The sequence below is a fragment of the Microcaecilia unicolor genome, chromosome 8 (assembly GCF_901765095.1).
Source record: "Microcaecilia unicolor chromosome 8, aMicUni1.1, whole genome shotgun sequence".
Classification (NCBI taxonomy): domain Eukaryota; kingdom Metazoa; phylum Chordata; class Amphibia; order Gymnophiona; family Siphonopidae; genus Microcaecilia; species Microcaecilia unicolor.
The window spans coordinates 233,697,821-233,723,754 of NC_044038.1; the positions used below are offsets into that span (position 1 = coordinate 233,697,821).

General features: G+C 45.2%; 1 protein-coding gene and 1 long non-coding RNA gene across 3 annotated transcripts in view; one reads left to right on the forward strand and one right to left on the reverse strand.

The window, feature by feature from the left end:
• RPN2 (ribophorin II) overlaps nucleotides 1–25,934 on the reverse strand; it is a 96,143-nt gene that overhangs the window by 59,432 nt on the left and 10,777 nt on the right. For both annotated transcript variants that reach the window (XM_030212063.1, XM_030212062.1), the window contains exons 3-5: nucleotides 24,675–24,770; nucleotides 22,867–23,042; nucleotides 3,918–3,993 (exon numbers count right to left, since the gene is read on the reverse strand). In XM_030212063.1, coding sequence (XP_030067923.1) covers nucleotides 3,918–3,993; nucleotides 22,867–23,042; nucleotides 24,675–24,770 — 348 coding nt within the window. The remainder of the gene's footprint in view (nucleotides 1–3,917; nucleotides 3,994–22,866; nucleotides 23,043–24,674; nucleotides 24,771–25,934) is intronic.
• Nucleotides 5,503–14,784, forward strand: LOC115475973. Its single transcript, XR_003943124.1, has 3 exons — nucleotides 5,503–5,589; nucleotides 13,407–13,408; nucleotides 14,773–14,784. It is a non-coding gene; the product is annotated as an uncharacterized LOC115475973 (long non-coding RNA).

Below are 25,934 nucleotides of genomic sequence, written 5' to 3' on the forward strand. Positions count from 1 at the left end.
GGAGCGACGGAGGGTGGGTGGAGGGGGGGCCCGGCGATCTCGGGTGGGGGGGGGGGGCGGCCCGAGGACGGCCTTGTCCGGCTCTCGACGGCCCTGCTTTCAAACAAAAATTTGCTAGGTCTTACTTTCAGGGGAGGCCTTATATCTACCAATTCAGGAAAACCTCTACTAGGTCTTATTTTCTGGGGATGTCTTACTTTCGGGGAAACAGGGTATTTGTACCTGAGACAATGGAGGGTTAAGTGACTTGCCCAGAGTCACAAGGAGCTGCAGTGGGAATCGAACCCAGTTCCCCAGGATCAGAGTCCACTGCACTAACCACTAGGCTACTCCTCCACTCCTGTACCACGGCTCAGGAAGATTTTTCTTTACAACCAAATAGAAAGAAATTATACATAAAAGGGGGTTGAAAAAAATTCTCTCCACCTGGGGTGCAAAATAAGTCTCAAACAATGCATGGATTGGGACCAAATTTAGCATGGAGGGAACTCTGGTGAAGAGACACACAGCTTTTCAAAATGGGCCAGATCAGACCTGAGGTTCTAGAGAAATAAAGTCCCCCCCCAAAAGGACCAATTGCACTCCTATGGGAGAGAGAGAGTCCAAGTAGCTGGCATAGCAATTAGGGAATCACATCTTTCAAACTGCCTTCCCTCCTCTCCTGATCACCGAGAGACAAACAGCAAACACACACAGGGATTGGAAATAATTCCATGGGTAATGATATGCATGCATTCCCCACCAGCCTTCCCACCTGCTGGGTTAACTCTTAATGATTCAGATGTGTACTTCATTTCCTTTGTTGTAAATTCTACTGCAAACCCTGGTTGCTATGTACTGTGGCACCTGGTGAGTGAACCATGTAGGTTGCTACTGGTTACTATGAGGCCTATTTTCAAAGCATTTAGCCTTCCAAAGTTCCATAGAAAATATGCCTCTGTGTGTACTGCTACCCAGTGGTGGTGAACCAAATTAATACCTCATGAAACTAAAATTCATCCTTTGAAATCATATTCTTTCCAAACAAATGGAATGTTCAGGTACCTCTCCATTCGAACCACCCTTCCTCTCCAGGTCAGAAATATTGATACACAGACACAAACATAAGTGTACAGACAGAGAGGCAACACAAACACATGAACATACATACATGTAGAGGTGCTGGAAAGAGTTCCATAAGCTATGCTATACATGTTTTCTCTACTAAGTAAATAATCAGTGAATGAAAAATGATACAATGGGTGTCTCTTATGCTGTAAAATGCATCACTTAACTATTCCCTGTTTTCCAACTCCACAAAAAAAAAGACCACTAGAAATAGTACCAACCAACGTATGACAGAATTAACAAGTAAGTGGCTCTCATCAATGAATTTATAGTCCAGTATCTATAGTCACTCCTGAGGTGAATCTACGTGCTCTCCTTCATCAATTAATCTTTTGAAAGCACATAACAGGAAAATGTTCTCTCTCTTACCAAAGGAATAAATAATTTGCACACGTTTAAACAATCAGCTGCCTTCCATTTCTCAGGATTCATCTCTCAGACAGGCTCAACAAAGAACAATCAACATAATCACACTGAGCCTTTGCGAGCAGTTAAAATACTTTCACTAAAGATACGCTCCCTTTCGGGCAGTCTGAAAAGCCATATTTTTAACAGTATCTAAGAAACAGCTCCACTTGATGACCTCTGGAGTCACCTCTCAGAAGTGTCTTTCTGAAACAGAATTGCAAAGCATCACAAACAATGTAAAAAATAAACCAGGGGAATGAAACTGGCCGATACGTATGGCTCGTCCTCTTTGGTACACAGTTGTATCTCTTCCACGTCCTGTGTCTGTTAATGTCTAAGTTTAATGCCATAAAAACAACGCACGGCCTAACAATCTTCCGAAAATTAATAAAAACCAACCTGATCAAAAAGGCATACCACAACGACCCATCCTAAATACCAGACAACGAAACTCTTCCAGAACTAGACAAAACCGAACTCTCTATACCTGACTGCTTCAGTCACTCTATCACTAACGAACGTTAACACACTATCACCTTATTTCTCACGCCGGAAATGAACTGATTATCTAATTTAATCTATAATTTACTCTACCATCTATGTACTTAACGCAATATCACTTTGTATTTCTCATTCTGGAAATGGCGATCGCCGCTACGGCATACTGTAAGCCACATTGAGCCTGCAAAAAGGTGGAAAAATGTGGGATACAAATGCCACAAATAATAATAATGTCCAAGCAGGGATCTCAAACACAAAACCCTATACGAGAAAAAACTGAAACACGAGGATGAGTCCAGCAGCACATGCTGCAGTCAAAAAATGCTGAAAAATCAATCAGAAGAAACAAGCGGGGAAAGCATATGGAGCATGGTTTATGTAATGCTTTCAATTTCTGTGTGGGTACATACATTATATGTACAGCGAAACCTCAGTTTTTCGTTGACTTCGGATTTCGTCGGTTTCGGTTATTGTCGATTTCTTTCGCGAAATTTTCGTCTCGGTTTTCGTTGATCCCCATCCGATTTCGTCGGCGTAGCAGCTTCCTAGAGCGTCGACTATCCATCTGTCGCTCGGCACTCTTCTAGCTCAGAGTTCCTTTGCAAAGCCTCGCCCTGCTCACGCGCTCGGTTTGGGCTGCGCGGCCTGTTGTAGCGAGACGGAGCCGCTAGACCCGAGCAGTCGCTGGCCGATGGCTGTTACGAGCCATCTGCACTCTTGGACGAGTCCCGTGTACCGGTGCTGCTGAGCCCATGACTGAACGACGTCGTTGTCGTCATGAGTCTGGCGGCGGAGAGTTGAGCGCCCCGCAAGACGGGCGGGAGCCGCATGTCCAAACTGCTGGACTCCGAAGAGGAGATCGAGTTCTACCAGACCACCTACGGGGGATTCCAGGAGGTGAACCATGCAATAACAGACATATACAGTGAAACCTCGGTTTTCGTCGATAGTTTTCGGACAAATTATCGACGAAAACCGAGGTTTCACTGTATCTGTATCATTTCTGATCTGCAGGGAAAAAACAGAACAGGTATTCTGAATGGAATGGTACCCAAAACATTCTGTTGATTTGGAAAGAATAAAATCGATGTCACCATCAGATTTCAAAAGGAGGGATTTCACAGTCTAACTACAGGGTACCAGCATCCCAAAGAAACACATATTATTGTGCTTCTCTGCCACTAGGAGGCAGTATACATAGTAAACTAGTAAATTACATTGTACAATCACTAGGTGTCATCATACATAGCAACCATTAAGCGAGATGATTCAGTCACCAGGTTTCACAGTAAACTTTACAAGATACATATTTACTTTCCTATCTTAATAACTAAGATTCAGCCCAGCGAGGATACAGGGAATGGCAGCAGGAAGAGGGTGGGGGGTTCATATGATGGGTAATCCTACAGAGCAGGACAGGAAAGGGAGAAGCAGTTTGAAAGGAGGAATTCCCTAGCCACTATGGTTCAACATATCCATGTTGCAGCTGCTTGCTGTAACTGTCTTTCCAACAGACAAGCATTGAATCATTATTTTGGGGACTTATTTCTCTGGCACTCTCAGTCCAAACTGGCCCATTTTCAAACATGTGTCTTTTCCCCAGCTTTTCCCTCAGGCCAGATTTGGTCCTATTCTATTTTGCCATCGGACAGATGGTTAGATATTTTTTCAGCCCCTTATGTACAATTTCCCCCCCCCCCCCCCCAACATTGTTGGGCTGCAAAAGAATAAACATAAGGAAACTAAATGATTTTCCTGCAACCAAAAATTAACTAAAACTTGCTCCTCCTAAGTCAGTTATCTGTATTAGTCCGAGACCATCTTGTTTAAGCGTGGACATTCGCTTTTCAAATCTGCTAAAAAAAAGTAGTAGTGAATTGGAAAAGTCAACAAGTTCTGACCTCAATCTCTTCCACAATGCCGCTCAGATCAGCTTGCTGGGAAAGGTAGGAAGCTGTCAGTAAGGCCTCAATGGTTCTGAAACAATAAGAAAAGTCTTTTGTCCAGTTCTGCCATGCACAGGAAACAAGTAGATTGGTCAATGGGCATCATCTGAAAAGCTGAGTCTTTGAACATTTGAGAAGATGAACATATCTCTATATATAAAAGGCACCACCAACGTTCTAAATGAAGCCTCCAGCCGGAAATGTGAAGGGGGAGAGATATCCGGTTTCCCCATGAGTGTCTGCCCCGCCCTCGCTCTGTAACACAAACAGTGAAGGAAAACACAGCAAAGCATGAAATCAAATCGCTCTCTCTGTAACAGTGAAGGACACAGAGGGGGGAGGGGAGAGAGGGCAGAAGCCCTCACTATCTCTGTAACACAAACACAGCACAGCAGGAAACTTAACACTGAAGGACTCGACTCCGAGGGGGGAGGGGACAGAGAGCACAGGGGAAGGGAGAGAGGGCAGAGGGCAGGGACACACACACTCCCACATGCACACAGAAGAAAACCTTGCTAGCCCCCGTTTCATTTGCATCAGAAACAGGGCTTTTTTACTAGTAAGTACATAACTACTGGGTCCATCTAGTCCAGTATCCTTTTCCAACAGTGGCCAGTCTAGATTACAAAAAAGTAGCAACATTCTAGGCTACTTAACCCCAGGGATAAGCAGTGGCTTTACAAAGGTCTAACTTAATAGTGGTTTATGAATTTTTCCTCCAAGAATCTGTCCAAACCTTTTTTTTTTTAAATCCAGATATGCCAAATGCTGTCACCACATCCTTCAGCAAACGAGTTCCACAGCTTAAATATGTTAACTGAAAAAATTTTTTTTCTCCTATTTGTTTTAAAATGTGCTACTCTGTAGTTTATTCAGCTGCGTGGACAGACTCCATTTATTACCCCGTTGTGTCAGCGTGCGAGAATGTCACTTCTGTACTCTGACAAGAGCTTAATTTTCACATAAGCAAAAGCTGGAGTGGCCTTATCCCCTAATTGTCCCAAATGTGGGTCAGTGGAGAGTAAATTCACCCTTCCTTTACGGAGTTGTTCCAAGGTACAATTGTGTGCTACTTGTCATCTCCGATGGGGAAAAATATTCACTTACAAATGTGGTTCTTTGACTAAAGGTGAGCAGTTACTGCTAGCTAAAGCAAGAAAATGTATTTTACATCAGTGGGTAGGAGAGGACCCGCCGTCCCACTGGCACTGGAGAAATAAGTTATACACGCTTATGTCTTTGGAGGGAAGAGATACTTGTCTCTCTTTTAAAAGCAGAAGTATATTCAGGTGCTGCCCTCAAGGGTGAGAAGCAAAATTTTCAGCGCATTGGATGCGTAGACCTAAAGCATCAATAGGATTATTCTAGTGGTCCCATGACAGGAAATGGGTTTGGGGGGGGGGGGGTTATAGTGTTCACAGTGAGGATAATGGGGATTTAAGGGAAGAATCTGTTCTCTATCTTATTGGAACAAACGTTCTTACTGGCATAGCTGCTATTTCACTTAAATATTTATTTTTTATTTATTTGTTGCATTTGTATCCCACATTTTCCCACCTCTTTGCAGACTCAATGTGGCTTACAATACATCATGAATAGTGAGAATATATGAGAAAGTATACCTTTAGTAATAGCATAGAATTTTTGGTAACATGATAATGATAGAACATGGAAATATTTTAACAAGCAAACATCTTAAGAGATATTTAAGAAATATATAAGAATTATAAAGAAAGCGTACATTTAGTAATAAAAGAGAATCTTGGGTAACACGATAATGAAGAAACATGTTAGTACAGAAATTCATATATGTTGATCTTTGTTGTATGCCTTGTTGAAGAGATGGGTCTTCAGTAGACTTCAGAAGTTTGTTTGTTCATAGGTTGTTTTTAGGTTTCGTGGCAGCGCATTCCAGAATTGTGTGCTCAGGTAGGAAAAGGTTGAAGTATGCGTTAGTTTGTATTTAAGACCTTTACAACCTGGGAAGTGAAGATTAAGGAATGTACGGGATGATTTTTTGGCATTTCTGGGTGGTAAGTCTATCAGGTCTGACATGTAGGCTGGTGCGTCTCCGTGAATAATTTTGTGAACTAGGGTGCAAATTTTGAACGTGATACATTCTTTGAGTGGGAGCTAGTGCTGTTTATTCGTTCAATAAAGAAAAATTTTAAATAAATAAATAAAATGTGCTACTCTAACTTCACGGAGCGTCCCCTGCACTTTTTGAAAGCGTAAATTGATTTGTGTTTACCTGTCCCATTCCATTCAGGAATTTATATCTTCCCTCGGCCATCTCTTCTCCAAGCAGAAGAGCCCTAATCTCTTTAGCCTTTCTTGGTATGACAGGAGTGCTCCAGTTCCACTACATCTTTTTTTAAGATTTAGTGACCAGAACTACACACAATACTCAAGATATGGTCTCACCATGGAGCAATACAGAGGCACTGAGATAAGTCTTTCTTTTACTGATTTTGTTTTGGCCACCATCACACACTGAGCAGCAGATTTCAATGTATTGCTCATACATCCTTTTCCTAATGTGGAATATAGTTATCATGTACCTATAAATTTGGGGTTATTCTTCCCAAAATGCATCATTTTGCACGTCTCACATTAAATTTCATCTGCCATTTGGATGCCCAGCCTTCCAAGCTCTTGCAATTTCTCACAATCCACATATGATTAATAGCTCTGAATAGATTTGAGTCATCTGCAAATTTGATCACCTCACTCATCCTTCCCATTTCCAGATCACTGATAAAAGCACCAGTCCCAACACAGATCTTTGATCACTCCTCCTTCATTTATTTAGAGAGTTGTCTATTTGCATCATGAGTATGATCAAAGCCCAATACTTAACATGTGGCAACTGAGAAGGATCATACAATACACAGGATAGGTACAGAGTCTGTTAGAGGTTACAAAAGATTTATCCAGGGTTTAAGGCACATAAATCTGACCTGTTCAAAATTCTCCAGCTTCTACCTGGACGAATTTTTGCAGGTTAAAAAAAAAACAAAAAAAAACCCCTCACTTCCTGCGTAAACTCAGCCTGATTAAATACAAGGGAGGGGGGGCCTGAGTAGGGCATTCCCAGGACAGACGTTTTAAATTTAGCAGGATGGTGCAATATATAGTGCCAGCAAGCTCTATTTGTGTGGACAGTGCCAGCCTCACAAAGTTTTTATGGGTAGAATTTATTTATTGCATTTGTACCCCACATTTTCCCACCTATTTGCAGGCTCAATGTGGCTTACATAGTACCGTCAAAGGCGTTTGCCCAGTCGGTGAATAAGTACATAAGTAATGCCACACTGGGAAAAGACCAAGGGTTCATCGAGCCCAGCATCCTGTCCACGACAGCGGCCAATCCAGGCCAAGGGCACCTGACAAGCTTCCCAAACGTACAAACATTCTATACAATCAAGCCATTGTGACATCACTAATGAGGTTGGCTCTTATTGGTGGAATGAGCCACTATGACATCACAATAGGTTAAATCACTGCTCTATGTAATAAAAGTGAGCCAAGTAGAGGACATAAGTACATAAGTAATGCCACACTGGGAAAAGACCAAGGGTCCATCGAGCCCAGCATCCTGTCCACGACAGCGGCCAATCCAGGCCAAGGGCACCTGGCAAGCTTCCCAAACGTACAAACATTCTATACAATCAAGCCATTGTGACATCACTAATGAGGTTGGCTCTTATTGGTGGAATGAGCCACTATGACATCACAATAGGTTAAATCACTGCTCTATGTAATAAAAGTGAGCCAAGTAGAGGACATAAGTACATAAGTAATGCCACACTGGGAAAAGACCAAGGGTCCATCGAGCCCAGCATCCTGTCCACGACAGCGGCCAATCCAGGCCAAGGGCACCTGGCAAGCTTCCCGAACGTACAAACATTCTATACATGTTATTCCTGGAATTGTGGATTTTTCCCAAGTCCATTTAGTAGTGGTTTATGGACTTGTCCTTTAGGAACCTGTCGAACCCCTTTTTAAACTCTGCCAAGCTAACCGCCTTCACCACGTTCTCTGGCAACGAATTCCAGAGTTTAATTACGCGTTGGGTGAAGAAAGTTTTTCTCTGATTTGTTTTAAATTTACTACACTGTAGTTTCATCGCATGCCCCCTAGTCCTAGTAGTTTTGGAGAGCGTGAACAGACGCTTCACATCCACCTGTTCCACTCCGCTCATTATTTTGTATACGTCTATCATGTCTCCCCTCAGCCGACTCTCCTCCAAGCTGAAAAGCCCTAGCCTCCTCATTTTAGTCGCCCTTCGCTGCACCTTTTCCAATTCCACTATATCTTTCTTGAGATGCGGCGACCAGAATTGAACACAATACTCAAGGTGCGGTTGCACCATGGAGCGATACAACGGAATAACAAATACAAAGTTGTATAGTGATTGTATGAGGTATAAGTGGAGGGTCGGAATGGATGAAGACTGCGTGTTGTCCTGTTCGATAATAGTCATGCTGTGTTGGTAGGTGAAGAAGGTTACGTGGGGTCGTTGGGGTTGAATTAGCCAAACAATCCAGCAAAAACATGCTGCTAAGTATAGTTTACCCAGTCATCTCATCCGTTCAGTCAGCGTCTCAATACTGACCTCCAGAGGCCTTAGTGGGACACTGTTACAATGATACAAACGTGTCCGATTAGGTATGCTTCAGGTAAGATTTAGGGAGCAAACGTAGTCAGTAGGTCCAAGGTGAAATTAGATCTTACCTGCTAATTTTCTTTCCTCTAGACCCTCCAGACCGGTCAAGACGCGTGGGTTATGTCCTCCTACCAGCAGAGGGAGACTGAGAAAACACTAAGCTTTTGAAGCCTGTATATATAACCTGTGCAGAACCTCCACTAGCCAGTATACCCCTGACAAAGCAGAGAAACAAAAAACACTAACAACAACTAGCAACCCTGTACGTGGTCACAGTAAACTGCAAAAACAAGAAACATCTTCCGCTTGCTCTTACGGAAACATGTTCCTTTGCCTTTGATAAAACAGTTGGGCTTCTACAGGTGGACTATCAAAGAAGAGCCCCACCTGTCCCGGACTCCTATCACAAAACAGAAATAAACAGTCTGCAATTAGAGAAACAACAATTTACAGCAGCCAAGAATTATCCAACAAACACACCTCCTGGCCTCCAATACAGACAGGGTGGGCTCTTGACCGGTCTGGAGGGTCTAGAGGAAAGAAAATTAGCAGGTAAGATCTAATTTCACCTTCCTCAGCGACCCTCCAGACCGGTCAAGACGCGTGGGACGTACCAGAGCAGTAACTAACTTATGGGAGGGACCTACTAAGGCCAGAGGTCAAAACTGCTGCCCCAAAGCGCACCTCGTCCTTTGCATGCACAGGAATCCTATAATGCTTCACAAAGGAATGCAACGAAAACCAAACCGCAGCCCGACAAATATCTAACAGAGAAATCATACTATTCTCCGCCCACGAGGCTGCCATTCCCCTAGTGGAATGAGCAGACCAGCCCCTAGGCACCACAGGACCCTTCACCAAGTAAGCAGATGCAACCGCCTCCTTCAACCACCGTGCTATGGTCACCTTAGGAGCCGCTGCACCCTTCTTTGGGCCACCATGAAGAACGAACAAACGGTCAGAGGCTCTGAAGTCCTGAGTTCCAGAGAGATAACAACTCAAAACTCTCCTGACATCCAGCTTGGCAATACCACGCTGCTCCGAATCTCCAGCCATATCACCCAACACTGGCAGAGAGATGACCTGATTAACATGGAACTCGGAAACCACCTTGGGCAAAAAAGGAAAGCACCGTCCGCAACGAAACCTTTCCCTCAGAAAGGACAAAAATGGTTCCCTAAAAGACAAAGCCTGAAGCTCTGAAACACTCCGTGCTGAAGTAATCGCCACCAACAAGACCGCCTTTAAAGATAAATCCTTACAAGATGCCGATACCAGAGGCACAAACGGAGGCCTGATCAAAGCATCCAAAACTAGCTTCAAATCCCACGGAGGCACCATCCGTCACTGAGGCGGACGCAGCAACTTAACACCCTTCAAAAAACGCACTACCTCAGGCACAGACGCGAAGGACTTTCACTGAAGCTTCCCACGAAAACATGACAAAGCTGCCACCTGAACCTTCAGTGTAGACAAGGCCAGACCTCTATCAACACCATCGTGCAAAAATTCCAAAACTTCCGCCACCGAAGAGTGAAACGGCCGAACTCGATGGTCTTCACACCAGTGCTCAAAGATTCTCCAAACCCGGACATACGCCAAGGAAGTGGATCGTCTACGGCAACTCAACATCGTAGCAAAGCCACTGGACGAAAGCCCCTTCTTCTTCAACTTGTGCCGCTCAAGAGCCAAGCCATAAGCGAAAACCGAGCCGGATCCGGCATGATTATCGGGCCTTGACACAGAACTGATCCCAACAAAGGCAGGGCCGCCGCCCCTGCCAACCGCACCAGGTCTCCATACCATGGTCGACGCTGCCAATCCGAAGCTACCAGAATCACCCGACCGGAGTGATGTTCGATGCGCTATATTACTCGACCGACTAACAGCCACAGAGGAAACACATACAGTCACTCCCGAAGCCAAGGCAACAGAAGAGTGTCGATTTCCTCCGCTCAAGGGTCTCTTCAGCGACTGAAAAAAAAAAAATCTCTGAACTTGCGCATAGCGAGCCGTTGCCCTAAGATCACCGAAAGTCCCCAGACCGACACAACTCACTGGAACACTGACCGAAGAAAAGACCACTCTCTGGGATCTAGAGTGTGCCTGCTGAGATAATCTGCATCTATGTGACCTACCCCGGCCACATGCGCTGCCAAGAGAGCCTGAAGATGAGTTCAACTGCGCCGCCAAGGCTCTTTGTTCCCCCCTTGACGGTTGACATATGCTACTGCCATGGCATTGTCACAGAGCACTCGGACTGCCTTGTGGCGAACCACCGACGTCAAGGCCTGGAGCGCCACCCGAATGGCCCGAGTTTCCAGCCGGTTGATGGACCACTCTGCTTCTGCCCGAGACCACCGGCCTTGAGCTACCTGAGACAATGTGCCCCCCAACCTTGCAGACTGGCATCCGTGACCATTACCAGCCCCTGTGGGGACTCCAACGGCATTCCTTTCCCAAATTGCGCGGACTGAGCCACCAGCGGAGACTGAGACGAGGGGCCACCGACAGCGGACAACACATTTCCAAGTCCTGCGACAGAGGGGACCAACGACTGAGCAGAGCTGACTGTACCTGACGCATGTGCGCCCTGGCCCACGGAACTACCTCTATGGTCGCCGCCATCAGGCCCAGGACCTGACGATAAGTACGGGCCGTCGGCGCCTTCTCTGCAAGGAACCGACGAATCGGACCCTGTAACTTGGAACCAAAAGGCTGCACAAAGGAAAGTGAAGATAAGCTTCCGTCAAATCCAGGGAAGTGAGAAACTCTCCTTTCCTGACCGCACCAGTGACCGACCGCAACGTCTCCATCCGGAAAGAGGGCACCTTGAGTGCCGCATTGACCCTTTTGAGATCTAAAATGGGACGAAAAGTGTCCTCTTTCTTGTGGACCACAAAATAGATCAAATAGCACCCTGAGCGTTGCTGATCTGAAGGAACAGGAACCACGGCTCCCAACGCGAGCAGCCACCGCAGAGTGTCCCTCACTGCTGCCCTCTTGCTCCAAGACCGACAGAGGGATTCCAGAAACACTTCGGGAGAACAGCTTTCGAATTCCAGCGCACATCCGCCTCGAAACACCTTGAGAACCCACTGATCTGACCTGATTTGGGCCCAACTCTGGTAAAACAGACTCAGCCGAGCCCCAACATGCACCAGAGCCTGAGCCCGCACACCTTCATTGGGAATTGTGGCCTGAATACTAACCTCCCGCGGAAAAGCCACGCCCTCCGCGATGACTCTCACGAAAGAACTGTGTGCGCTGGAAAAACCGACCCCTAGAGGTCCTACTACTATTAAACATTTCTATAGCACTACTAGACTTATGCAGCGCTGTACAAATTAACATGAAAAGACAGTCCCTGCTCAACAGAGCTTACAATCTAAATTGGACAAACAGACAGCTAGGGGTAGGTCCCACTCGATCTGCCCGGCCTATACCGCTGAGCCTCCCTAAACCGTCCCCGAGAGGAACTAGTTCTGGCCCCTGCCTTGAACCGAAAATCTGGAAGCCATAGAACCTTGGTATCACTAAGACCTCACACTAACTTGTCCAAATCTTCTCCAAAGAGCATAGCTCCCTTAAGTGGCAGAGACCCACAACCATAGCCATATTTTTTGTCTGAAGTAGGCAACAAATCATAAAAGCCTCAGACAAAAAGGATGAACCCATGTCCAAGTCGGCTAACTCCTGACCCCCAGAAGAACCAACATCTACCGAATCATCCAGGAGCTTCTCGGCCCAACGAAAACATGCCCGAGCTAACAGATCCCCACAAACCGAGGCCTGCAGGGCTAGAGCCGACAAAACAAAACTACGCTTGAGAAAAGATCCCAACTTCCTATCCTGAGGATCACGGAGGGCCGTTCCTCCATCAACCGGGATAGCCGTAGCTATAATTACTGCCGTCACTACTGCATCTACCGTGGGAGCCTTAAAGGAATCCCTATCGTCCTGAGGGAGGGGATAAAGCCTCGCCATTGCCTTTGCCACCTTACACGGCAAATCCCATTCCTGACAAATCATCTCCCGGAGATCCTTGTTCATAGGGAAGGATCACGCCTGACGCTGAATGCCCTTCACCAACGGATCCTGGACAGTTTCCCCCAAAGCCACCTCAGGACCAAACTGAAGGGTGGACGACACCTGATCTATGAGTTCTGACAGCTCATCTCTATGGAAAATCCGCACTACTGAAGGATCCTCTCCAGGAATCCAACAATCCTGCTCCTGAGAGCCGTCAATTCCATCTGACTCCCCCAGATCACTAAGCGCAGCTTCTGCAGCTACAGGAGAAAAACATTGCCTGTCCTCTGACCACTCTAACCGTGGTCTCTCAGCCAAGACGGAAATAGCCCCCTCTTCCAATTGGGGGGGGGGGAGGGGGGTCCCGATCTCCAGGCCTGATACCGCGTCCAGACAAAATCTGGAGGAAAGCCCACCATTCCTGGACCGTCATTAGGCCCTTTTGTGCCAAAAACGGAGGCCGCAGGCCCAAAACCAGCCGGCTCCACGGGCCGCGTCAGACTCAAGATGGCGGCTGTTCCCGCCGAAACTGTTCCCGCTGACAGCGGCCCTGCCTACGCTCCCGCTGACCCGGAGACTCCCGACACCATCGATCCCTCCGCGGTCAAGTCGGGGGGTGCCGCAGCCACCTTTATAGGTGCACCGCAAAGCTACACTGAGCGCCCGGCGCCTCTACCCCTCGTCACGAGCACGCGCGACATCGGAGGAGCTGGGCCGCCATAAACCACGAGGGAAGGGAAAAGCTGTTCCGCAAACGCGCCAAACCAAAAACTCACTCACACTGCAAAAGCAGTGGAGAAAGCGCTGCTCTCTCGTTCCAGCAAGGAATCAAAACCCCCGTTCGGTCCGCTGAAAATAAAGAAATAAATGCCCTTAAAGGCACAGTACTCCAACTCTGGCAGCTGGAAATTGTAAGGCACTCAAGGCTACAATACTGAGAAAGCAGCCGAGGCACAAAGCTGCCAAGCAAAACGAAATAGAATAACTGACCTTAAAGGCACAGTACTCTAATTCTGGCATCTGGAAATTGTAAGGCACTCAAGGCTACAATACTGAGAAAGCAGCCGAGGCACAAAGCTGCCAAGCAAAACGAAATAGAATAACTGACCTTAAAGGCACAGTACTCTAATTCTGGCATCTGGAAATTGTAAGGCACTCAAGGCTACAATACTGAGAAAGCAGCCGAGGCACAAAGCTGGCAAGCAAAATGACATAGAATAACTGACCTTAAAGGCATCGTACTCTAACTCTGGCATCTGGAAATTGTAAGGCACTCAAGGCTACAATACTGAGAAAGCAGCCGAGGCACAAAGCTGCCAAGCAAACAGAAATAGAGAGCAGCACAGGGGGAGGGACCCAAACATAGGTGTAACACCCCAGGGGGAAAAACTGGGCCCCACCAGACCCAGGGCCCCAAAGCACCTTTTTTTTTTTTTTTTTTTTACACACACACGTACAGGGTACTGCAACAGAATAAAGTTTGGAAGGAAAAAATCCTACGACCCAATGACAAACTACCTCACCAGATTATTGGAGACTGCACAGGCTGTCAACTGCTACCTCTGCTGAGACTGAGAAAATACTGGCTAGTGGAGGTTCTGCACAGGTTATATATACAGGCTTCAAAAGCTTAGTGTTTTCTCAGTCTCCCTCTGCTGGTAGGAGGACATAACCCACGCGTCTTGACCGGTCTGGAGGGTCGCTGAGGAAGCTTTGATTCATCTGCATGTGCAGATATAAGAAGCCAATCTTCTCAGGACACTGAAGATGATTCGTGTTATAGTGAAGCTGGTTACCTGGTTGGTAACTATGATGATATCTGCCCAATATGGGGGAATCCCATACTTTTCATATATATATTTTTTAAAATTTTTATTAGGATTTGTTTACCATCTTTTTGAAGGAATTCATTCAAGGCAGTGTACAGTAAGAATAAATCAAACATGAGCAATAGGCAATTACAGCAGTAAGAATATTCAAGTAACAATACAAAGTATGGCATAGTATACTACTTACAATGTCAATACAATGTGTAATAGAACATTTTAATAGACAGCGTAAGGTATAAGCAAAGATGGAACATATAGATAGGTAAGAGAGTAAGAGGAGTTAGAAAATAAGGTGACTAATTTGAAGAAAGGCACACATGAGGTCAGAGAGACGGTTAAAATAGATAGGTAAGAGTAAGGGGAATTAGAAAAAAATTTTAGATATACAAAGGGGAATGAGGCGGGAGGGGTGTCAGGTTGGGATTGGAGGGTTTCAATATAAAACGTTACTCTATCTTTTATTATATTACAAGCCGTTGAACCCATTAAAACGGACAAGAAAGTGGTCGGAGAACCGCCGGGTCCAGCTGAGGCCCCGCCCAGGAAAGCCGCCCCGGGGGATGGTGGCAAAGGAAAGCACCCAGGTCACAGCAGCAGCAGCTCATTGGATCCGTCGGAGTGCGCCTCGGAGCTGCTGTCGGACGATCCACGCCCGATGCTCGCCGGTCACCCGTAGCTCTGTTCCTGCCTCCTCTCACAACGTCAGAACTCGGAAGAGATGTGTGACGTGCTGCGCTGTTCTGCGCATGTGCGGCACGTCGGTCACTCTTCATTTATATAGTAGGATAGTTGCTGTATTTTTTTTTCCATTTTGTAAGTTTCAGTAAAACAAAATTTCATAAAGTATCAGTCTGAGCCACAGGGAATATTTTATCACCTGCTTCATTCAGGAAAGTGGGTTTAGGAAACGGAGTTAAAACAAGCATCATTTGGTGAAGATGCACATATTAGAAAAGGAGAATTAACTGAAAGCATGAATGGTATTTCCCTTGTAAGTGATTTCTAAACCAGGTATACATTCCATTTTACTGTCATTTTGGACCCTTTTGTTTTGATGGGTTCGTTAGGATGATCTCCCTTACTATCACAGATGAAGTGCCTTCCTTCCTCTTAACAAATAGCATTACCAGAGCACAGCTCTGAGGAAAACTAGAAACTGCATGGAAAAGTAAATGTAAAAAACAAAACAAATTTATCTTTGACAAAACACTTATTTGTTTGTTACATTTGTATCCCACATTTTCCCACCTATTTGTAGGCTCAATGTGGCTCACATAGTACCGGAGAGGCGTTACAGACTCCGGTGTAAACAAATACAAAGTGATATTGTGGTAAGATAACGTTCATGTGGCACAGCCACATTAGGGAATCGTACAATGGAAGAGTTGTGTTATGTCCATTACGTTCTTTAGTCTTGTTGTGTTGCAGAGATCAGGCATTTACGTTGGATCGGTAGGGTATGCCTTTTTAAACAGGTTAGTTTTTAGTGTTTTCCGGAAACTTAGGTGGTCGTCCGTCGTTTTCAAGGCTTTTGGTAATGCGTTCCAGTTGTGTGCTTATGTAGGAAAAACTGGATGCGTAGGTTGATTTGTATTTGAGTCCTTTGCAGCTTGGGTAGTGCAGATTTAGGTACATTCGTGTTGATTTGGATGTGTTTCTAGTTGGTAGGTCGATCAAGTCTGTCATGTATCCCGGGGCTTCACTGTAGACAATTTTGTGAACCAGAGTGCAGATTCTGAAAACAATGTGTTCTTTGATTGGGAGGCAGTGTAGTTTTTATCGGGGGGGGGGGGGGGGGGGGGGGGGTTGCGCTTTCAAATCGCGTTTTTCCAAAGATAAGTCTAGCTGCCGTGTTTTGAGCGGTCTGAAGTTTCTTTAATGTTTGTTCTTTGCATCCCACATAAATTCCATTGCAGTAGTCTACATGGCTTAGTACCACTGATTGTATCAGGTTGCAAAATGTTTCAGAAAAACAACAAGCTACACTTGGGTGTGTCTCAAGGGGTGTCAAGAGGAGATTCTTACAAGCTACCTGTATAGGATCGATAGAAAAATAAAGAACAAAGGGGTCATTTTGCTAAAGTGCGCAGAAAAATGGCTTGCGGTAGTGTAGGCCTGGGTTTTGGGTGAGCGCAGATCCATTTTTTCAGCGCGCCTGCAAAAAAGACCTTTTAAAAAACTTTTTGCCGAAAATGGACATGCGGCAAAATTGCCGCGCATCCATTTTGTATCTGTGACCTTACCAACAGCCACTGACCTAGCGGTAAAGTCTCACGCGGTAACTGTGCTGTAATGACCTACGCGCCAAATGCCACGCGTCCAAAAATAAAAATTATTTTTCGATCACGTGCCAAAAATAAAATTACCGCAAGAGCAATGCGGTAGCTGGGAAGTAACTCCGTTTTGGCAGGTGTTGCGTGCGCGTAGACGCTTAAGCGGCTTAGTAAAAGGGCCCCATATACGCTTAAGAAGTTACCGAGTAAAACCAGTGATAAATACATTCCTCATGGCTCAAAAGATATTACATTACACAAGGTTTTATCATCTCAAAGACGTGTACAGGTCAATACTGAAATGCCTAATGTGAGCGAGATGACTGGAAAAATTTATCTGGCTCTCTGTACCTAAAGAAACAAAACACATAAAGTCCACACTTACTGTTCACTAATGCATCACACATTCACCTCTGAACTCTCATTCCCATAATATCACATCACCCATACCTTTACTCACAGAAAGATATATACCATATGTCTTCATGCCTTTTTATCGCCCTCTAAGCTCCCATTGTTTCCTTCCAAAGTTGCAATGCCTATGTTCCATTATTACATTCCTTAACGACACCTCAATTGTTTCGCTTAACCCTGCACAATGTAATCCATAACTATCTGTAACAAATTGTATTTACAACATTCAACTCATATTGTAAGCCACACTGAACCCGCAAAAAGGTGGGAAAATGTGGGATACAAATGCAATAAATAAATAAAATAAATAGTCAGCACTTATCCATCTAAAAACATGGACTAAACCTACTCACACATATTGTGCGCAGAGGGAGCTATTATACAAAATAAGCCAGCTAGAGCCAGTACACCCTGAGCGACATGCTCTTACTGGACTATAATTTACCTGCACAAATTTGGCCATAGGAAGGCAGTTTGAATGGTCCTTTAGAGTTTTGCTACTGGGGGAAGCAGCACAGCTAAGGGAAGCAGGATTATTAGAGGCACAGAGTCGATTTGTTCTCTTGGCATCTCTTTTAGTAAAAAAAATGTATTTTGCAGTTTTGGGCAGAGTCAATGCCGCCGCATGATCAGTCATGGCATCAACTGATGAAAGAAATGGCAAGGTGGGTCGAATTACAATATACGCTGACGCCTACGGGCAGACATAAGAAATACCGTGAAATCTGGCAAAAATATACGTAGCTATATGATAAAGGGGGCCTCCCAGCAGACACAAACTCCACGGCTTAGGAGATAGTAATTCTAAGGTAATACCAAGTACCTGGGGGATGGGGCGGGGGACTTAGAGGGAGAACACTAGAAAATGAGGACAATGCTCAAGGAAGCATAATGGTATGGATAACATACGTGAGTTGTTCTAATTATACCATGTGTTTTTATGTTTTTTTTGTTACATTTGTAACCCGCGCTTTCCCACTCATGGCAGGCTCAATGCGGCTTACATGGGGCAATGGAGGGTTAAGTGACTTGCCCAGAGACACAAGGAGCTGCCAGTGCCTGAAGTGGGAATCCAACTCGGTTCCTCAGGACCACCCTAACCACTAGGCCACTCCTCCACTGTTGCTACTATTTGAGGTTCTACATGGAATGTTGCTATTCCACTAGCAACATTCCATGTAGAAGTCGGCCCTTCCAGATCACCAATGTGGCCGCGCAGGCTTCTGCTTCTCACAGAAACAGAAGCCTGCACAGCCTTCTACATGGAATGTTGCTAGTGGAATAGCAACATTCCATGCAGAATCTCCAATAGTAGCAACATTCCATGTAGAATCTCCAATAGTATCTATTTTATTTTTGTTACATTTGTACCCTGCGCTTTCCCACTCACGGCAGGCTCAATGCAGCGGCTTACATGGGGCAATGGAGGGTTAAGTGACTTGCCCAGAGTCACAAGGAGCTGCCTGTGCCTGAAGTGGGAATCAAACTCAGTTCCTCAGGACCAAAGTCCACCACCCTAACCACTAGGCCACTCCTCCACTGTTGCTACTATTTGAGATTCTACATGGAATGTTGCTAAACCAGTAGCAACATTCCATGTAGAAGTCGGCCCTTGCAGATCACCAATGTGGCCGTGCAGGCTTCTACATGGAATGTTGCTAGTGGAATAGCAACATTCCATGTAGAATCTCCAATAGTAGCAACATTCCATGTAGAATCTCCAACAGTATCTATTTTATTTTTGTTACATTTGGCTCAATGCGGCTTACATGGGGCAATGGAGGGTTAAGTGACTTGCCCAGAGTCATAAGGAGCTGCCTGTGCCTGAAGTGGGAATCAAACTCAGTTCCTCAGTTCCCCAGGACCAAGGTCCACCACCCTAACCACTAGGCCACTCCTCCACATTTGTTCATTGATCAGTGATATAACATCAATGTTGTTTTGTTATCTTTTTAGAGTGCATTGTCCGTTAATAAAGATATTTAAAAAAAAAAAAGATGCTTGTTTTAAATATTGACCTTGTGGCTTATAGCAGATACAGTGAAAACTCTCACTTCCCTCAGTGTTAGTGGGCAATTTTGTTTTCCCAACCTCAGTCTAAGGTCCATAAAATAACTGAAATGAATGCCCTCTCTCTTTACTTGTGCTTAGAACAAGCCTTCAAGAAATTTAAAGCGGACCTAAAAATAGTTTTAACGTAATGCCAGTGCTGGGCAGACTTCTAGGGTCTGTGACCCAAAAATATCAAGGACAATTAGGTGTATTTTATATCACATTCAGGTCATATGCTGGGAATGTAACGTGGGGAGGGGACAACTAAGGGCCCCCCGTTTACAAAGGCACGCTACCGTTTTTAGCGCCTTGCAGTGTAGACGCCCATAGGAATATCAAGGGCATCTACACGGTTAGTACATGCTAATTTTTACTACGCGCTAAAAACGCTAACATGACTTTGTAAACAGGGCCCTTAATGTTCAGAGCAAGTAAAATGCTGTCACTTTGCAACATCGTTGTGCAGCTCTGGTTACCCAGTTGGGCAAACTGGATGGATCGTGTGGGCTTCTATCTGCCATGATTTACTATGTCACTAGTAAAAAAATGCCTGTTTCAGAAAGCAATGAAACGGGCACTAGCAAGGTTTTTCCACTACTGTTTGTTGGCAATGTTTGTTTTTGCGATTGTGGGTAGTGGTCGCATTTCAGCGTGTTTGCCGGTATGGGAGCCCTGCTCCCCGGTGCCAGCGCCTACCTGCATGTCGATGGCCACTCGTAGCGAGTTGTCGGGCATTGTAGCGCATTCGCCGTTATCGGAGGCCTGCTACTCGCCCCCAGGCCTACCTGAACGTTGCACATCGATCGCCACTCGCAGCAGGTCCTTGGGCATTGTTGCACGTTCGCCGGTATTGGAGGCCTGCTCCCCGGCCCCAGCGCCTACCTGCTCCGCCGCATGTCTTGCCGCGTAACCTGTGCGCCCCGTGAGCACCCATCGTGAGCGACGCAGCTGTCCCCCAATCCCCCCTCCAGGCACGTGGGCGCTCCATGATGCAGGTTCACTGTGAAAGATGGCCGCCGAGGGGCAGGGGGAGATCGTGTTTCCTGGCGTGTCAGTGCTCTGCCCTCGTCATCATCAAGTTGTGATGCGAGGGCGGGGCACACAGTAATGGGCCAAAACGGATATCTCGACGCCTCACACTTCTGGTGGATGCTTCATTTGGAACGTTGGGGTTGCGAATTTTATCCGGAAGGGGCGTGGCTGAGGGCGGGTCTATCAGTGACAGTGAGTGGTGCATGAGTGAGAGTGAGTGTTGCTGACAGCCTAGCCTTCACTGTTTCCCTCTCACAGAGTGAGCTTCAGAATGGTGCAGGTGAGAATTATTTAGATAGATGACTAATTCCTTGTTCTAATTAAATGTATCTTTATTTAAAATAACCTTGTTCAGCAGTAGAATATCCAGTTACCCAGATATCCTTCCAAATTTCACTTCAGTTGAGGCTGTTGAAAATACTGAGTTAATTTTAAGACTTGTCTTCTCTTAGTCAGTCTTAAGCACATAAAGAAAACCAAACATTGGCAATATCTGTTAACAAAGCCACACTTCTCCAGAATGCCTTTGTTCTCCCATATAAAATGGATTTAGTTTATATTCAAAAATACAATAAAAAAAACATTTAAACTAAGTCATTCTTGAAAATAACTGGTTAAATTTTAACCAATGACTTAACTGGTCTGGTCACCTCCTAAAAATCAATCAATGGAGCTAAGTCACCTAGATTACTGCAACTCACTTTATGCCGGATGTAAAGAACAAATCATTAAGAAGCTCCAAACAGCCCAAAACACAGCAGCCAGACTCATATTTGGAAAAACGAAATACGAAAGTGCCAAACCCCTAAGAGAAAAACTACACTGGCTCCCACTAAAAGAACGTACTACGTTCAAAATCTGCACTCTGGTTCATAAAATCATCTATGGAGAGGCCCCAGTCTAAACTACTACTACTATTTAACATTTCTAAAGCGCTACCAGGGCTGCGCAGCGCTGTACAATCTAACAAAGAAGGACAGTTCCTGCTCAAAGGAGCTTACAATCTAAAGGACAAAAAGTGCAGTCAATCAAGATTGAGGCAGTCTAGATTTCCTGGATAGAGGTACAATGGTTAGGTGCTGAAAGCGACATTGAAAAGGTGGGCTATAGTAGAATTGGAAAAGGTACAGCGAAGGGCGACGAAAATGATAGTGGGGATGGGACGACTTTCCTATGAAGAGAGGCTGAGAAGGCTAGGGCTTTTTAGCTTGGAGAAGAGACGGCTGAGGGGAGATATGATAGAAGTGTATAAAATAATGAGTGGAATGGATCGGGTGGATGTGAAGCGACTGTTCACGCTATCCAAAAATACTAGGACTAGAGGGCATGAGTTGAAGCTACAGTGTGGTAAATTTAAAACGAATCGGAGAAAATTTTTCTTCACCCAACGTGTAATTAGACTCTGGAATTCGTTGCCGGAGAACGTGGTACGGGCGGTTAGCTTGACGGAGTTTAAAAAGGGGTTAGATAGATTCCTAAAGGACAAGTCCATAGACCGCTATTAAATGGACTTGGAAAAATTCCGCATTTTTAGGTATAACTTGTCTGGAATGTTTTTACGTTTGGGGAGCGTGCCAGGTGCCCTTGACCTGGATTGGCCACTGTCGGTGACAGGATGCTGGGCTAGATGGACCTTTGGTCTTTCCCAGTATGGCACTACTTATGTACTTATTTGAAGATGGGCAGGGAGGGGGCTTGGCGTATGGGCTCAGGGAGTTTATTCCAAACATAGGGTGAGGCGAGGCAGAAAGACCTCATAGACTTACCACCCAGGAACACTAAAAGCTCAGCATGCACATTCCTGAATCTCCACTATCCTAGCTGCAAAGATCTAAAATATAAATTAACACATGCATCCAGCTTCCCCTACATCAGCACGCAGCTATGGAATGCATTACCACTCTCCGTGAAAAAAATCCGTGACCTAACTAACTTTCGGAGATCACTGAAGACCAGCCTGTTCAAAAAGACATACCACAACGATACAGCCCAACTACCAGACAATGAAACTCAAGCCAAACTAGATAAAACCCAACTCTCTATACTTGACTACCAAAGTCTACTCTACCACAAATGAACATTAAAGCAATACCACTCTAATTCCAAATATGAACTCTTTATACTTGACTGTTTATTCTACTATGCCAACCATGATTTCTAATGTAATACCACTTGTATCTCTCACTACGGAAATGGCGATTGCCATGACAGAACAATGTAAGCCACATTGATCCTGCAAATAGGTGGGAAAATGTGGGATACAAATGCAACAAATAAAAATAAATAATAAAATAAAATAACCAGATAAATCATTTGAATATTTATTTATTTATTTTTGTACCCCGCACTTTCCCACTCATGGCAGGCTCAATGCGGCTTACATGGGGCAATGAAGGGTTAAGTGACTTGCCCAGAGTCACAAGGAGCTGCCTGTGCCTGAAGTGGGAATTGAACTCAGTTCCTCAGTTCCCCAGGACCAAAGTCCACCACCCTAACCACTAGGCCACTCCTCCACCACTCTGCTCTAGAGTAAACAGCACATGAATACATAAGCACAATGGGAAAGGGGAAAACAGAATTATTTTCCTTTAAGCTAAACTTACGCCAAGACATTTTCTTCTTTGCTGAGACGGGCGGCGAGGGCTCCGACCACTTCTTGTGAGGCGAAAGGTAGACTGAAACCACTAAGGGCTCCAACAGCATGGTAGATCTGGGTGATTGAAGAATCCTCACTCACTGTGGCAATCAGCAGGTCTTTAGTATCGTTGGAAATGACGATCTGAGAAGCACCATAAATATATAAAAAATATAAGCACAGAGTATGAACCAAAATACACCTGTGTATAATGAAACTGAACTATGGGTACTCTTCCTCCAAATGAGAACAAATCTGCCCCAGGATGAACATCATGGTCCTTCGGAGAAGAACAGAACTTCACTGCCCCTCCCCCTTCACAGGGGGACTTCCAGCCCTGTGTCTCCCCTTTAAAATTCCCTTTTTAGTAAATTGTCTACACTTGCCCTGAGATATACAGTTCCTTCCAAGTGCATTGAACTAGTTCAATGCACTGTTCTTTCCAAACACAGTGAACCTGGACTGTTGTTGTGTGGCCAGAAAATGTCATAGATGACCGACATCTTCCATCTGTGCCCGTTTCTGATCTTTTGGGCTATTTATACTTTTACGTACTTTGATTTATAATTCACTTTCAGTACTTTTGTTTTGGCTTCTGGCTGCCTAGTCATCCTATCCCCTCTCGAAACAGTTGGAAGTTACAACACTAGTAACCTTTTATTGAGGTTTTACGCAGTTTAGTGCAAATGAGTTCTTCTCAATTGCTAAACACGAAAAAGCTCAATTATACTGGCCGGGATAAAAGCAGGAGAAATAAATTAACGTCATTTCAGCAGAGAAAGACAAGCACATGAAAAGGCAGCTTACCCCGTTCATCATAACAAAAAGAGAACACTTTCAAATAAAAATATGTTTTTCCTACTATGCTTATTCTACTATTTAGACACTGAATTCCATGGTACATCTTTCCAAAAAGATGTTAAACTTGGATGCAACAACAGGGACTGAGAGATTAACATAATACAACAGACAGCCTCACTCCTTCAGTTAATCAGATAAGCAGCTTCACTATTAACTGTAGCTTGCATTTATACACTGATATTGTGCATTACAGTAGAAGTCTGGAAATCTGGACCACTCTAGAATCCAGACCTTTCAAATTTTATTCCTGACTGCCCAAGGATCCGGACCCCCCTCCTCCTCCCCAAGGTACAGCGAGCTTTCACTCCACTCCCAGTCCTTCACTCACTCTCCCAGGCCCCTCCTTCCCGTGGCTACGCCTCCTCCTTCCCTCTCTGCATGATCCGGAGCCTTTCCTCCACTCCCAGTCCTGCCCGCTTGCTTCCTCTCTAATCTGAAGTCTTCGCAGTGCCAGTGGTAGGCGGTACAGGTCAGAGGAGAAAGGCCCAGTGTATGCTGGAGGCAGCCAGTGAGTAAGGCTGCTGTTGGAAATGCAAAGACTTCAGGTCTTCAGGTTAGAATGGGAGCAAGCGGGCAGGGCCAGGAGTGGAGTGGGGGGTGGGGGGAAGATGCAGATTGTGTGGGAAGGGAGGGACAGAGAGAGAAGGAAGGACGAGACTTAGCCACTGGGGGGGGGGGGGGGGGGGGGGGGGTCCTGCATCAGCAACGGGAGAGAGAAAAAAACAGCTTTCATGGGGAATCATCAACCAATCACTAACACACCATTTAAGCCAGGTTGGATTCCTCTCCCCCCAAAAATAGAGAAACCGAGAGGGATCGCTGCCTGAGAATCCAAAAATCTAGACTGAACTTATCCCTGAGCAGTCCGGATATCTGGACTTCTACTGTACTAGTCTTCACTCAGTTTGTACTCACCTCGCAATCTGACAGAGCCTGCGCGGACTGCGCTGCGTAGAACAGGGAGTCAATGCTGTTTGGGTCTACATTGGATTGGATAAAGTTGCAGACAGCCTGTATAGAAAGACAATATGCATACGGGCCAATCAATCGCACTGCTGCAACTAACAGCAGATCTTATGGACAGTTTTTGATCTGCAAAGCAATTCACCAGCATGATCTGAAAATCTGAGCTCTGTAACACACAGTGAAGGTCATGGGAGGTTTTCCTCCTAAACCACCACACAAAGTTTATATGCAATAAATTCTAAATCGGTGGTTCATACTGCTCCCTGTCTTGACTAAATTAAAACATTTTGAAATGGATGAAGCCAATAGTTTAATTCTCTGATTACGTTTATACTGCTTGACCACTACCAAATCTGAAAATCTAAAAATGTGAACCTAGAACAGTGATACAATTCTAAAGGGCTCTAAGCAGTTAACATGGGATGCTTTATTACAGAACTAACTATGGAGCTCATTTTCAAAACAGGAAAACATCCAAAAAAACAGCAAAAAGTGGCAGATAGACATTTTTTTTTTCACAAAAACATCCAAATCGCTATTTTCAAAACTCATTAAGACAGTTTCCTATGCAGTTCATGCTAAATCTCGAGAGCAAGTTGGAGGCATGTTTTGGGTGGGGCTAGGCTGGGTTTATGATTTGGATGTCCTTCTGCAAAAATGGAACATTATAAAAACATCCAGAGCAACAAATAGAACGTTCTTGGCTAGACCTGTTTCAATCACGAGCAAGTCACAGAAAGATTGCCTAAATGACCAGATGACCACTGGAGGGATTAAGGTATGACTTTCCTTTCTCCCTCAGAGATCACTGACCACTACCAGGTTCTATGACAGCTTCAGATGTAACTGTCATTCCTCTTACAGCAGCAAGCAGGTCACTGGAGTAGTCTAGTGGTCAGTGCAGTGGACTGTGGAGAAGGGACCCAGGCCCATATCCCGCTCTAACTGGTACGCTTGTGATGGAACACGCGAGCACCCCAAAAACCACAAAATACCTACTGAACCCACAGATAGGTGACACCTGCAGGCATAAGGAGTATTGTAGTGGTGTACAGCTGGGTACAGTATATTTTTTGCTATTCTTGGGGGGCTCACCATACAATATAAGGGGGTTATGATGTGATGTGTACCTGGGACCTTTTATGTGACATTCACTGCAGTGCCCCCTAGGCTGCCCCACTGCTCTGCTGGGATGTCTCTGTGGTCAGT